The following is a 14,054-nucleotide window of genomic DNA, read 5'->3' as shown; positions in this document are numbered from 1 at the left end:
TTTATAGGAATACTGTACCGACATGAAGAAAGGACTTGTTCCCAAGTGATGTATATTGTAATTCTCTAATATGCACAGATCATAATGCTGAATTCAGAAGCAGAATTACAGACCTATATTGACAAGACACAACTGACACAAGATCTGGGTGGCACATTAGATTATTGCCATAAAAACTGGCTTTTACATCGCATGGTAAGTCTTCAGTGTATTGCTAGCTATGTGAATTTCTCTGGATTTGTTTAATGTTGACTGCCTGTAGGAGAGGTCCCTGTGGACCTTACTCATTCTACATGTGTAGTAAATGCTGTAACTCTGGGAGTGGTGTGTGCTGTGCTTTGTTAACTCATCACCAAGCAAACTTCTTGTTTATAAGACTGACGCAATTAATTTTATTTGGCTACAAAGAACAATAAAATTAACATTTATATGTCAACATATTCCCATCTGAATTAATAATGCTTCCGTTGTTTTGTTATATTATTTTATTCCTGCTTGCAGTTTTCTTATGTTCTTATATAGCTTGATCATTTTAACTCTGTTCTCGTAGGCTATAGAAAATTTTGCCCAAATGGTTAAACAGACAGCACAGACTCTGCAGTCTTTTGGGACAGAGTTGGCGGAGACGGAGCTGCCTAATGATGTATCTACCACCAACTCCCTCTTAGCTGTGCACACAGAGAAGAAGGACAGAATGAAGGTAAGTAATCCACAGTCCACTTTATCATCTGCACCAATGTCTGCAGAGTCATACAGGGTCATATGTAATCAGCACCGACCTGTACTTCATAGGGGGTGGTAAAATAATGTAGTGATGATTAATGTGATGTACCATAACCAATGTCACTTCACCCACATTTATTATTTGAGTGCTCTGCAGATCACTGTGTGACCACTTCACTGCTACAATATCTCTATGTAAAGAGAACCGATTCTATTAATATTAGTTTGGTATGACACTTTCTTCTTATCGATATTATTGAATAGAAATCTGTTTTTCAATCCACACTGGTATTTAGTTAGATTGAAATGATTACCTTAATACAGTACTGTTCATGTGTACTTGGTGTTACAGGATGACCTGAGGTTAGCATTGAAGCAGGGAAGTGACATCTTGAAGCAGATCAGGCAGCACATTAGAGAGGACCCCGAATACAGCATGACTCAGGACCAACAGGACAACCAGACTACTGTGGAGAGGTGGGTACGGCTGGGTGGAGTGTGATAAGGAGTGAGGATATCATGTCAGTGAGTCATGTAATTCGTATGTGTTCACGTGAAAGCTAACATTGCTAGTATTGCATATCACGCCTGTGACTTTGGAACCTGCAGTTCCTTTTTCACATAAACACAATGGTCATTTTGCCTGTAAATGACAATTGTACAACAAATAGGATGGTATACTGTATGTTAAATGATTTATGTCCACGTGCAGGGAGAGTGTTTTGGTGATTTTCTTTGATCTTTGAATAGTAATCAGCAGGTGGGTATCACTGGTATTATACAGCTAGGTGTGTATTCAGATCTTTGCTCCATGCCCTACAAGTCACGTTACACATAACTCGTGAGTGCCGCGTGACTCAGCGCAGGGTGTCTTTTTTTGCGTCTTTTTTCGTGAAAATGTGTCTTAGAGCCAAAGTAATGTAATAGGACGCAAAAGCAGCTTCTGCTGATTAAAATAATATGCAGCATGCCTATATTCTTTGTGTGACTTTGGCTGTATTTCATGACAAATACTATGCTTCAGTGTTTTCCTGGAAATTGCCAAATTTGGATGCAGACAGAGCCGCAATTACACATAGAATATAATTTTAATCAGCAGAAGAAGCTGCTTGTGCGTCCAATTACATTACTGTGCATCTAAGATACATTTTCGCTGAAAAACACACAAAAAAGAAGCTCTGTGCTACAGAGTACCGCCACGGCATGGCGTGACTTGAAGGGCTGTTTAGTGTGACTGCAGCAAGGATGAAGAGGACACATCTGTATATACTAAAATGCGTTTGGGGGTGGGATGAGGATGGCAACGGTGAGTGTTTTACAGAACAGGGGTGTGCCAGCTCTATTTTGTAGGCGTGCAAAGGCCAGAGTCTGCGTCTTCCAACACAGATTTGCTCGCGTTGGCCTCAAACAATGCCAGCCTGGTCCTGATGTACTAAAGAGGAAACCACTAGTTTAAATCGGTCTGCTGCTATTTTGGTGAATAATTTATAATCCACATTTAATCGTGATATTGGCAGTGTGGCATCCCTGCCTGGCTTAGGTAATACCTTGATAATGGTTTCATTAAAATGAGCATTGAGAGGATTACCGGAGAATATAGTATTGTAAAAACGTTAGAGGCGTAAAAAAGACCTAGGGATCCATTTATCAACAAGTGTTAAAACTCAGTGCACATGATAAAACTTGTTGCGTATGATAAATCGTGCTCCAGCCAATCAGCTCCCAACTGTCATTTTTCAAACAAATGACAGCTAGGAGCTGAACACACGACAGGAGGTGGTTGGCTGGAGCACCGTTTATGATACGCAACAAGTTTTATAAAACTGATTTGGTATTGTGTGGAGTAAAAATCATGAAGAATATCAATTATGGCAGGACTGTTGTAAAAACAGGATGGTATCGGGAGCTCAACGCTTGGGATAAAGAAAGTCATAATACCTGTCCGCAGCCCCGGCAAGCCTTTGTTCGGGATTCCAGTGGCTGGTATTGTGATCAGTGGTCCTAATTCAGACCTGATCGTAGCAGCAACTTTGTGAGCAGATGGGCAAAACCATGTGCACTGCAGGGGGGCAGATAATAATCTGTGCAGAGAGAGTTAGATTTGGGTGGGGTGTGTTCGAACTGAAATCTAAATTGCAGGGGTGTGGCCTGGATGTTGAACGTGGTGGCTGTGCTGTGCATGAGCTCCCAGGGACCTGGGAGTATTTGATCAACATTAAGCCTCCTCACCCTTATATATACACCCAAAATCCCTGGATCAGCACCATATATCGCTGGAGCAGACAGTGAGTCAGTGCCGCAGAATCGGGGAGCCGGTTTACTGGCTCCTGCGGATTGCGGCCTGCTCGCTGCTCAGAAGCCGGGACCTCGATTACCAGGTATCCCCAGGCTACGTGGTGTGCTCTCCTGGAGCCCTGGTGGGACCGGCCTGGTTCTTACCCCCGAAGCGGACATCCCCGCGGGCAGCCCAGCATTGATCCCCGTCCAGCGGGACCCATCTGCTGCCGAATAGGAGCCGGGAGGCGCGCTGCGGGGCCCGGACGGCGGCCATCTTGGGGAACGGAGGGAGAGGAGATACCCGGCGGCGACCGGAGGATACCGAGCGGAGGCCTCGGGCTCGCACACCCGGCGGCACTTAGGTAAAAACGGCTCCCTCCCCTCCTACGAGCACTAGACACGCGCCCCTCCACCGCTGCCACGATCCGGACGCAGGCCCGACGGCGGCCCCCCCCTCCTCCCCCCCAGCCTGTTGGAAGTGCCGCGGCTCATCCTGCGACTGCCCGCCGTGTGCCTGGGGCCCCATTCCAACACCCATAAGCATACTGGGGTAGGGGCTGCCCCGTGCTGCGGGTTTTTCCCCCCCCCTCCCCTGCGGGCTCCTGTTGGACACAGGGAGACCACAAGAGGCCCCTGCCCCGCTGCGAGTCCACTCGCGGCTGTGGGTGACTTGCAGGGCAGTGTGGCAGATCTGCTCTGACTCCTGTGGCCTCCGGCCGTCCGGTCCCCGCGGCGCTCCACTGGCAGCGCGGTGACCCTGCGGCACGGGTCGGGGAACAGGACGGGACCCCGAGGGACGGGAGAGAGGCGGAGGACGTGTGGCCTCCAGTTGCCGGGCGTCGGGCTCGTCTCCTTATTGTGCTGTGCCATCAGCTGAAGTGGGCACGCGTTCTGTAATAGGATCCCGCTGCATGACGGCTGGTCACTGGCTGGTCCGTGACCTGGTGAGCGTGCCCCTCTTCCTATTTCTTCACCCACCTGACTACCGGGATCGGCACTAGTGGGGACTACCTACCTTACTCGACAATGCCGGCTGCGCTACACACTTAATCACTACTTATTATGCCCACTATCATATGAGGTTCATGTGATGCCTGCTCTACACTAAATCATTCTGCGACCAGGATGTGATTAGGATCTCATATCTCATAATATCGATCAAGCCTCTGGAAGTTGCTCTTAACCCATCCCGTGACCGTGTCAACAACTATACGGGGCCGATACTACCACTGGGCAACTACCAGTTTCTATCATCCCGCCATGTCGCAAAAGAACCGTAAAACACCTGCCCAAGCTAAGCCTAGTATCCTCCGAGCATGGGAAAAAGCAGGTGCTACATCCCGAGGCTCCCCCTCGATGGACCTTCAATCGGATGCCGATGATGATCTTACTCCAAAGTCAGGTCTTACGACCCAAGATGTAGTGGCAATCGTCACTAAGACCATCCAAACAGAAATGAGATCAATCCTGGCTGAATTTAGAACTGAATTAGCTGATCTCGGCAGCCGCACGGATACCCTGGAACGTAAAGTGGACGAAGTCTGCCAGTACCAGGTGGTGGTCGAACAGGAGCTAGCAGAGATCCGAGCGGACATTGCTCAGCATGAAAGCCACTTAGAAGATATGGACAACCGGAACCGACGGAACAATGTCCGGATCCGTAACATTCCGGAGAGCGTTACCATGGAGGCCCTCCCGACCTTTCTGGAGGGCCTATTGCAAACCATGATCCCCGAAGTCTCAAAGGACTTCCTCCTCCTCGATAGGGCACACCGAGCTCTACGCCCACGTCCACCACCATCCCAACCCCCAAGAGATGTTATCCTGCGGTTCCATTATTACAAGACGAAAGAGAAATTCATGATGGCGGCACGGGATCGTCAATCGGTTCTTCATTCTGGAACCCAATTACAGATCTTCCAGGACTTGGCCCCTTCCACGCTCCGAAAACGCAAGGACTTGACCGTCATCACTAGAGTTCTTCGTGATAATTCCATCAAATATAAATGGGGTTTCCCGTTTCAGCTCCATATCACGAAAGACGGCTCTCACCACTCGATAAAAACGCCCTCCCAGGGATATGATTTCCTCAAAACCCTGGGCTTATTTGAGACTCTTCCTGACGAGATCCGAAAGCAACTCCCTGATGCCTCCCCTAGGAGACCTGGGGCTCCTGCCCCCGAATGGTCTACTAAAGGAACGAGCGGAACCCCGTCTTCGGATCAGTGATTATATTGGATAATATTTAACGATCTTCTCTCATGTTTACTGTTATAATGACTTGCTGATATATTATTTTATATGTTAGTTCACGGTAGTTTGCCTATTTCAGTAATATAAGTTGTCTTACAATATTATCTGCCTCATTTGGATCTGGTGGCTGGATCATTTAGACGCAGTCTGAGCCTCCTGTGTTTCGGTTCGGAGTGGTCCCTCTTTCCTTTGCTGGTTACGTGCCTTGAATTGGGAAGGCTGATCTACTGTTAGAGTCAAGGGGGCCACTCGGGCACCGACCCTGGGGGTGACGAATATAGATACTGTTGTGGTCAAGTGCCGCCACTGATCTCTCGGTACAATATGGTAGGCCACCTTAGTATTATGCCTTAAAATGCCTTGGCTGAATTTACATAAATTACATAGTAATTGTCAATACGTATCATGATAATGATGTCCTCTACTTTCTGCTTATCGCTACTTACTGCCTGATCTGAACTTCCCGCTCCTCTCTTGTCCTGGCTCGCAGAATGTACCCCCCCCCTCTATGCCATCCTATATGTTCCTCATATCCTAGTTATGTGTTACGTTAGACATGATCCCACACCCCGTGGGGGCTGCCCGTTTGGTGCCCACCCCCTCATTCCTAGACCCAACCCGTTCCTAGGAAAGGGTCTAACCCTACAGGTCGTTTTCACGATCTCTTTTTCCTGTCACTGCTCTCTCTACCCCCCCTCTCTCAAATCCCAAGGTCGACCATGTCCAGAGCTGCCTTTTCTATTGAGCTGTGTAGACCTTCAACCCCCATGACTTTGAAAGTTTTATCTATCAACGTCAATGGCCTTAACTCCCCGACCAAGCGTTCCATGGCATTTCAGTTTTTCGCCAGACAAAAGGCGGATATCATATTCCTGCAGGAAACCCATTTTAAGACCCCTCACCCCTCCTTAAGCTCCAAACGCTATCCTCATGCCTTTTATTCCACAATGTCAACTAAACGCAGAGGCACTGCCATTTTGGTTCATCGAGACCTTCCCTTAGTCGTCCAAGACACAATTTGTGATGACCATGGCAGATTTGTGATTCTTTCCGGATCCCTTAATCAAATTCCCATTACCTTAGCATCAGTCTATGCTCCAAACATGCAGCAGGGTTCCTTCTTTAGATCGTTCTCTGACCACCTCTCTAAATTCTCGAACCCCTGGGTCATTATGGCCGGGGATTGCAATGCTACAATGGACCCCCTTGTTGACAGATCCCGCCCAGGTACTGGGCCCTCTCCTCACGCCAAATTATCTAAACTCCTTCAGACCTGCGTCACCGCACATAATTTATATGATGCTTGGAAAATACTTTACCCTTCTGCCAAGGGTTATACACACTATTCCCCACAACACGATACATACACTCGCATTGATTATGTATTTGTAGATAGGGACTCTACCCAATCTTTATTGGGAGCCCGGGTGATTCCGACCACCTGGACTGACCATTATGCGATTCTGCTCGATCTTGCTTATCCCCATAGACCTCCGACTTCTCGCAAGTGGCGCCTCAATGAGTCCCTATTCCTTAAGCCTGATAATGTGACTCGAATAGAGGAAGCGATTCACCACTTCCTAAATGATAATGTCTCCCCTGAAATATCGCCCACAATACTATGGGAAGCTCACAAAGCGACATTGCGGGGGCTCCTTATTAGCCTTACGTCAACTCAGAGGAAAGTTGAGTCTAAGCGGATCGCAGATCTTGAGACTGAATTAGCATCTATGACACTCCGTCATCAGCGTTTCCCCAAACGTAAACTATATTTAAAGATACTTGCCCTGAAAGGGCAACTAACCCAAATACTCACAAAGAAAACGATCAAATCGTTATTGTGGATCCGCCAAAAATTCTACGAAAAGTCGGATAAGGCAGATACACTGTTGGCTAGGCGTCTACGTGAGAAACGCACGAGCAATCGAATTCTGACATTAAGATGTCCTGACGGATCCGCAACAAACGACCCTAAAGTGATGGCTTCCCTCTTTCAGGAATATTATGCCTCCCTCTATAACCTCCCCTCTGAGACCACTACCGACCCACATTATATAACAAATATCCAACACTATCTTTCCTCTTGTCAATTACCGAAATTATCCACAACGGACATTGAGTTACTCAATGATCCTATTACACACGAGGAAATTCTCCTCACAATCGGACAGCTCCGTCGCTCCTCCGCACCGGGTCCGGACGGATATACTGCTATATATTACAAGAAATTCTCCCAGGCCCTTCTCCCCATGTTACATTCACTATTCAACTCGCTGATGGAGGGGAACACTTTAGATGCAGCGACCACCAGAGCCAATATTATAGTCATTGCCAAACCTGATCGAGATCCTATGGAGCTAAAGAACTATAGACCCATATCGTTATTGAACACAGACTTAAAGTTATTCGCTAAAATCCTAGCAAACCGACTTGCCCCTCACCTCCCCGCACTGATACACCCAGATCAAGTAGGCTTTATCCCCAATCGACAGGCTGCGGATAATACTAGGCGCCTTATAGATCTCATTCATCTCTCCCACCGGGACGCCGCCCCAACATTGGTGGTGGCTCTCGACGCGGAGAAAGCCTTTGATAGGGTAGCCTGGCCATTCATACAGCATACACTTCAGGCAGTCGGTATCCAAGGCTCATTTTATAATGCCATCACCTCGCTTTATGATAATCCTTCAGCGTCAATTTTGGTTAATGGCCTCACATCCTCGCCCCTGCCTATCAACAATGGCACCCGTCAGGGATGTCCACTCTCCCCCTTACTTTTTGCCCTAGTTATGGAACCACTGGCGGCGAAAATCCGTCTAAATCCCAATATCTCAGGTGTTCTGGTGGGCAACCATGAATATAAAATCGCTCTGTATGCAGATGATGTCATCCTGACTTTGACTAACCCACACATGTCCTTACAACAGCTTTTTCAGGAGATCTCTACATATAGTTCTTTTTCAAACTATAAACTCAATGCAGACAAAACAGAGATCCTAGATTTACATATCCCCCCACAGGATATCACCACTCTACGTTCTTCCTTTGCCTTTAAATGGCAAAATACTAAGCTTAAATATCTAGGTATCTATCTAACCAAATCTTATTCATCCCTATATGCTGCCAACTTCCCACGGCTGATATCTCAAATTAAAACAGATCTTGCTGCCTGGAACAAATTATTTATTTCCTGGTTTGGTCGCATAGCAGCAATCAAAATGAATCTATTACCACGGATATTGTACTTATGGCAAACCTTGCCTATACACATCCCAGTTAAAATATTAAAGAACCTACAGCGAGATATATCCAGCTTTATATGGGCTGGAAAGAAACCAAGGGTTAAGATACGGCTGTTACAACAACACCGCTCGGAAGGCGGTCTTGGCGTACCAGACCTTACTCGATACTATCGAGCCGCACACCTAGCTACATGTGTCCTCTGGCACTCACCTCCAGCACAGAGAACGTGGACATGCATTGAGGCACATTCTCTTCGTATGTTCTCACTCGCAACCCTACTGTGGTCCCCATCCCGCTCCCGACCTGCCTCTACCTCACTTTTGCCAACGGTGCGCTTCTCCTTGTCAGTGTGGGATTTTTGCACTCGGTTTTACCAACTCCGATCCCACAACCCCTACCTAACTCCTTTATGGAACAACCCACAATTCCCACCGGGTAATAATCATGCTGCATTTCATCATTGGACAACACACAATATTCTCTTCCCACAAGACATTGCCCCTCTTTCCTCATTCCCATCCTTTGAAAATTTACAATCCCGCTACTCGCTCCCTCACTCGGTATTTTACCAATTTTTACAAATTAGACACTTCCACAATACACTCCCTAAACCCACCAGCCCCACCGTAGCTACCCCTCTAGAAATGTGGTGTTGCGGCTCTCGCTTAACGAAGGGACTCCTCTCACGCATATACCGAGTGTTACTGTCGCACGGTGTCCCCTCCAAGGAGAGTCACGAACTAGCATGGGAGAGGGAGGTGGGAGAGTCCTTAACCGTGGAGGAATGGGAGGATATTAGACAGGAAATTACTAAGAGCTCTATCTCAGTTCGCATAGCCGAAAACTCATATAAACTGTACTATCGCTGGTACTTGGTGCCCACTAGATTACACTCTATTTATCCAACGTGCTCGGATGAGTGCTGGAGACTATGTGGTTACAGGGGGACCCTATTGCATGTTTGGTGGTCATGTCCAATAATTCGTCAATATTGGAGACAAATTCACAAATTGGTTCTAGAAGTTACGCACTTAACCGTGCCGGACTCACCCTTTTATTCACTACTTTCCCGCCCCATTCCTGACACCTCGCGCCACCAACGTGTCCTAATTAAACATATTCTGAACACAGCCAAATGTCTAGTGGCGTCCAACTGGAAATCTGTGGCCCCTCCTACTATGACCGCTACTATTAACGCAATTTGGTTCACATATAAGTTAGAGCGAATTACAGCTTCTCTTCGAGACTTCCCACTCTCTTTCATCGAGACATGGACACCATGGACCTTGCATTTCAATGCTGAACCACCATTGACAACCATTTAACATCTATTACGTAGTGACTCATCCTACATGCTGGATGCTGACTAATGGGGATGATGACTGGACCTTACTTACATCAGAATTTTGCATCTATCGGTAGCTCGGACTGGCCGACCTTTCTCTCCCCTCCCCCTCCCTCTTTCATATCCTCTGTTTCTCCCACCCTTTCCCTTAACTTTAATGGATAGTTGTAACGTTTGGGAGATCTGTTTACACGGAGGCAGGCGCGACAACTGTTTATTGATAGATCTATTGAATCCCCCCCCTCCTGATTATAATATCTCATTTGTTCTTTATATGCCTTCTACTGTTGCAACGTTGTATCTATATGTTTATATGCTTATATAATCAATAAAACTTTATTTCAAAAAAAAGAAATCTAAATTGCAATGTAAAAATAAAGCAGCCAGTATTTACGCTGCACAGAAACAATATAACCCACCCAAATCTAACTCTCTCTGCACATGTTATATATGCCCCCTCTGCGTGCACATGGTTTTGCCCAAAGTTGCTGCTACGATCAGGTCTGAATTAGGCCCAGTGTCGGGATGCCTGCACCCGTGGTTTGAATGGTAGTTCTGGCTGAATTTCTTTTGGGGTATCCGCTTTAAATCAACTCTATCAGGATGGGGTCTTCCACACTTTTGATTATTTGTCCTCTACGCATAACATTCCTAGATGTCATTTTTATAGATATTTACAACTACGTCATGCCTTATTTGCACAGTTCCGTTGCGCAACTATCTGAAACCCCTGTTCATAAGCTGGTTCATACTATGCCCTGCCGAAAGAAAGTCTCTGTTCTCTACTCCTCCCTCCTCTCCTCTGGGTCTCATGCCTTGTGTACTCTCCGTGCTAAATGGGTATTAGATCTGGGCACAATTGATGATGAAGAGTGGCATCATATACTTGCTTCCCCAAGGCACGACACTGCTTATGCTAGATTTCAGCAGATCCACCTTTAAATTTCTACATAAGGTCTACTGGACCCCAAATCAGTTTGGAGGATCGGCATCTGATACTTGCCTAAGTGCTCTGCTAGAGATGCTGATTTCTGGTATTTGCTCTGGATGTGCCCATAGGTGGTCCACCTTTTGGGATGACATAACAACCTGCATACGTCACACGGGTATACAGATTTCTTTACTGAAATCACGTATATATGTATATTTGGCTTCGATTTACAGGATTCTCTCCCTGCCCACCTTCGCCTGTATGTTAATAACTTTCTGTGTGTGTATAGCGCGTTCCTGGATGGCCCATGACCTTTCCTTATCTCCTTCTTGGGTTGCCTTAGTTAACACCGCACTTTCCCATGAACATTTTATATATACTAAACATAAATATCCCATGAAATATGATAATGTGTGGGGCCGCTGGAAGAACTCTTGGTACCATACTGAAACCAAGAAAGGCTTATTACTCGCGCTTGTATTGTAATTCAAGCATCTCAATAATATTGATAAATGAATTAAATGTAAAAATGAGTGCTAGATAATTAAATAATTATAATTAAATTAATGATGTAATTATAATATGTAAATGTATACATTTACATATTATAATGACATCATTATTTAATTATTTAACTATCTAGCGCTCATTTTTACATTTAACCATAATGAAACCACCTCTTAATCTCTGTTCTATGTAGCATATTTAACAGCTCGTTATTTTCACCATGCACCAACCTGCCTCCTTGTATACCTGTATATAGGGGGTCATTCCGAGTTCGCTCGTATTTTTTTCTCGCAACGGAGCGATTAGTCGCTAATGCGCATGCGCAATGTCCGCAGTGCGACTGCGCCAAGTAAATTTGCTATGCAGTTAGGAATTTTACTCACGGCATTACAAGGTTTTTTCTTCGTTCTGGTGATCGGAGTGTGATTGACAGGAAGTGGGTGTTTCTGGGCGGAAACAGGCCGTTTTATGGGAGTGTGTGAAAAAACGCTACCGTTTCTGGGAAAAACGCGGGAGTGGCTGCAGAAACGGAGGAGTGTCTGGGCGAACGCTGGGTGTGTTTGTGACGTCAAACCAGGAACGACAAGCACTGAACTGATCGCAGATGCCGAGTAAGTCTGGAGCTACTCAGAAACTGCTAAGAAGTGTCTATTCGCAATTCTGCTAATCTTTCGTTCGCAATTTTGATATGCTAAGATTCACTCTCAGTAGGCGGCGGCTTAGCGTGTGCAAAGCTGCTAAAAGCAGCTTGCGAGCGAACAACTCGGAATGACCCCCATAGTCATGTTTGCAAGTATGCTCCTATAGAGGACTATCTCTATATAGATTATTCATGTTCTATTGAGAAATGTGTGCTTCTTCATTAATGTAGACCCCTCCTTGCGGGGAGGGCTCTGTGTTAACATTGCTCTCAGGTTTACTCATGTCACATTCCTGTTCTGCCAATGTCTGTAAGAAATGTACATACTGTATTTGTGTTTGTCATGTTTAACCTTTTTTTTTCTGTTTATTGGAAAACAATAAAAATATTTGATTTAAAGAAAAATAGCAACTCTATGAGGTTTGGACTTATATGATGAAACATCGCGCTGCTTGAGTATGGATAGTTTAAGGTGTTCAGAATCGTCCAAATGTGTTTCTTGTGAAATGGAAACATCAGCATGCTTTAGATTCAAAAAGCATATAATCTTGCGCCATTTTGCTATGGAATTTCTAGCTTGGATCTATTACTTGCCTGTATAATTCCAGAGAGATGGCTCGGCTCTGCAGAGACTATAGACTCTGGGTGCGTTCGCACTCCAAAATGACTTCCCGCTGCTCGTGTTACTAGGACTGCGGCCAGAGGCCTCTGCACCAGACACAAGTAGCCTCCAGCATATGCTGTGGTGATGGTCCAGAAAGCCATCTAGTGAATGTAGTTAGTGAGGTAGTGAACCAGCACTCCTCACCAACAGAGACACACTCCAGCTCGCCATATGCAGGGAGCTCTGGAATGATCTAAATCTGGCTCCTAGCAGACCACTGCATTAAGAGGATCTGCAGATGGTATTCAGGTCAGAATCGCCAGCTGCAGTGGTGTAATCGCAGGCATACAGCTTCAAAGTGCGTAACTCAGTAGCGCTGCTGCCATTCAGCTTGGCACCCAAGCCACCCTCACCTTGGAGCTCTCTTTAAATGTTTCTCCATCTCATGTCTCGCCTATCATCATCGATGCGAAATACTTCTGTGTATACCATGTCTTCACCCAAATTAACAACTGTCAATGGTTTAATATGAAACTATGTAAGTAAATACATTTGTATCACTTTTCAGTAAATACAATACAATCCTGAAGCAACTCATTAACCACGCCTCTTTTTTTTCCTTTTTTTTTTTTCCATTTAAATCTCACCAGTTTTACTTTTGTAATTTAAGGCTTCAGTTAGAGATTGTTCTATCTGGGGCCTCCTTTAATAAGGAATATTATAATTATGCAACCCACATAATTGTGAACTGGTATCCAACACTCAATTCTTCAGTGTTAACTAGATAATTGTCAAAATAAAACAACATTTCTTTTGCTGCCCTGTAATAGCTCCGTCCTATGTGTTTGCCTCAACAGACTGCAATATAGAACAATACATTCCTGACACCAATCTTCTTGTTTTCTTACAGGCTTATCATGCAGCTTAATGAAACAGAAACTGCTTTTGACGAGTTTTGGACCAAACACCAACAAAAGCTTGAGCAATGCTTGCAACTGCGACATTTTGAGCTGAAATTTCGAGAGGTGAGGTTACTACACTTACTAAGTGTAACTATTTCTCCATGTTTAAGATGCAGGAGTTGTAAAAGCTATCCTACCTGAGCACACTTCGCTCCATGTGCCCTATCTGTATGAGTCCCCACATTTACTCCAATTACTGAGAGAGAAAGCTATTGAATACAGTATTGACATGTAGGGGAAATGTAGTAGGGTCCGAGTTTGCCAAGGTCCAGCATTTTGCCCAAGATTGCCTGTAAGTGGAAATCATGTAGAAGGCAAAACCAGGTTGGTTTTGCTCCGTAGAGTGAGTGTATGAATTTGTGCCCCTCTGAAACTACGGTCTGTTCCACGCTGTCAGAGATAGCAGTGAGTAATGGCAGTCTGATAACAGCAGGCTTTCCCAGGGTGGCATCCCCACCACATTGTATGGATGAAGATCTGATTAAAAGTAAAATGGTATCATTTAATTCATCATATGAAAAAGAGCTCAGGAACCCTTTTCTGGCACACTCATTTTTTTGTGTGCTTTT

At 45.4% G+C, this 14,054-nt stretch overlaps 1 protein-coding gene across 16 annotated transcripts in view; it reads left to right on the top strand.

The window, feature by feature from the left end:
• MCF2L (MCF.2 cell line derived transforming sequence like) overlaps positions 1-14,054 on the top strand; it is a 648,156-nt gene that overhangs the window by 525,360 nt on the left and 108,742 nt on the right. For all 16 annotated transcript variants that reach the window (XM_063953143.1, XM_063953132.1, XM_063953130.1 and 13 more), the window contains 4 exons: positions 79-195; positions 551-700; positions 1,076-1,200; positions 13,434-13,548. In XM_063953143.1, coding sequence (XP_063809213.1) covers positions 79-195; positions 551-700; positions 1,076-1,200; positions 13,434-13,548 — 507 coding nt within the window. The remainder of the gene's footprint in view (positions 1-78; positions 196-550; positions 701-1,075; positions 1,201-13,433; positions 13,549-14,054) is intronic.

This window comes from Pseudophryne corroboree, chromosome 2 (assembly GCF_028390025.1).
Source record: "Pseudophryne corroboree isolate aPseCor3 chromosome 2, aPseCor3.hap2, whole genome shotgun sequence".
Classification (NCBI taxonomy): Eukaryota; Metazoa; Chordata; class Amphibia; order Anura; family Myobatrachidae; genus Pseudophryne; species Pseudophryne corroboree.
The sequence above is the reverse complement of the archived record's forward strand: the minus strand, read 5'-3'. Positions and strand labels throughout refer to the sequence as shown.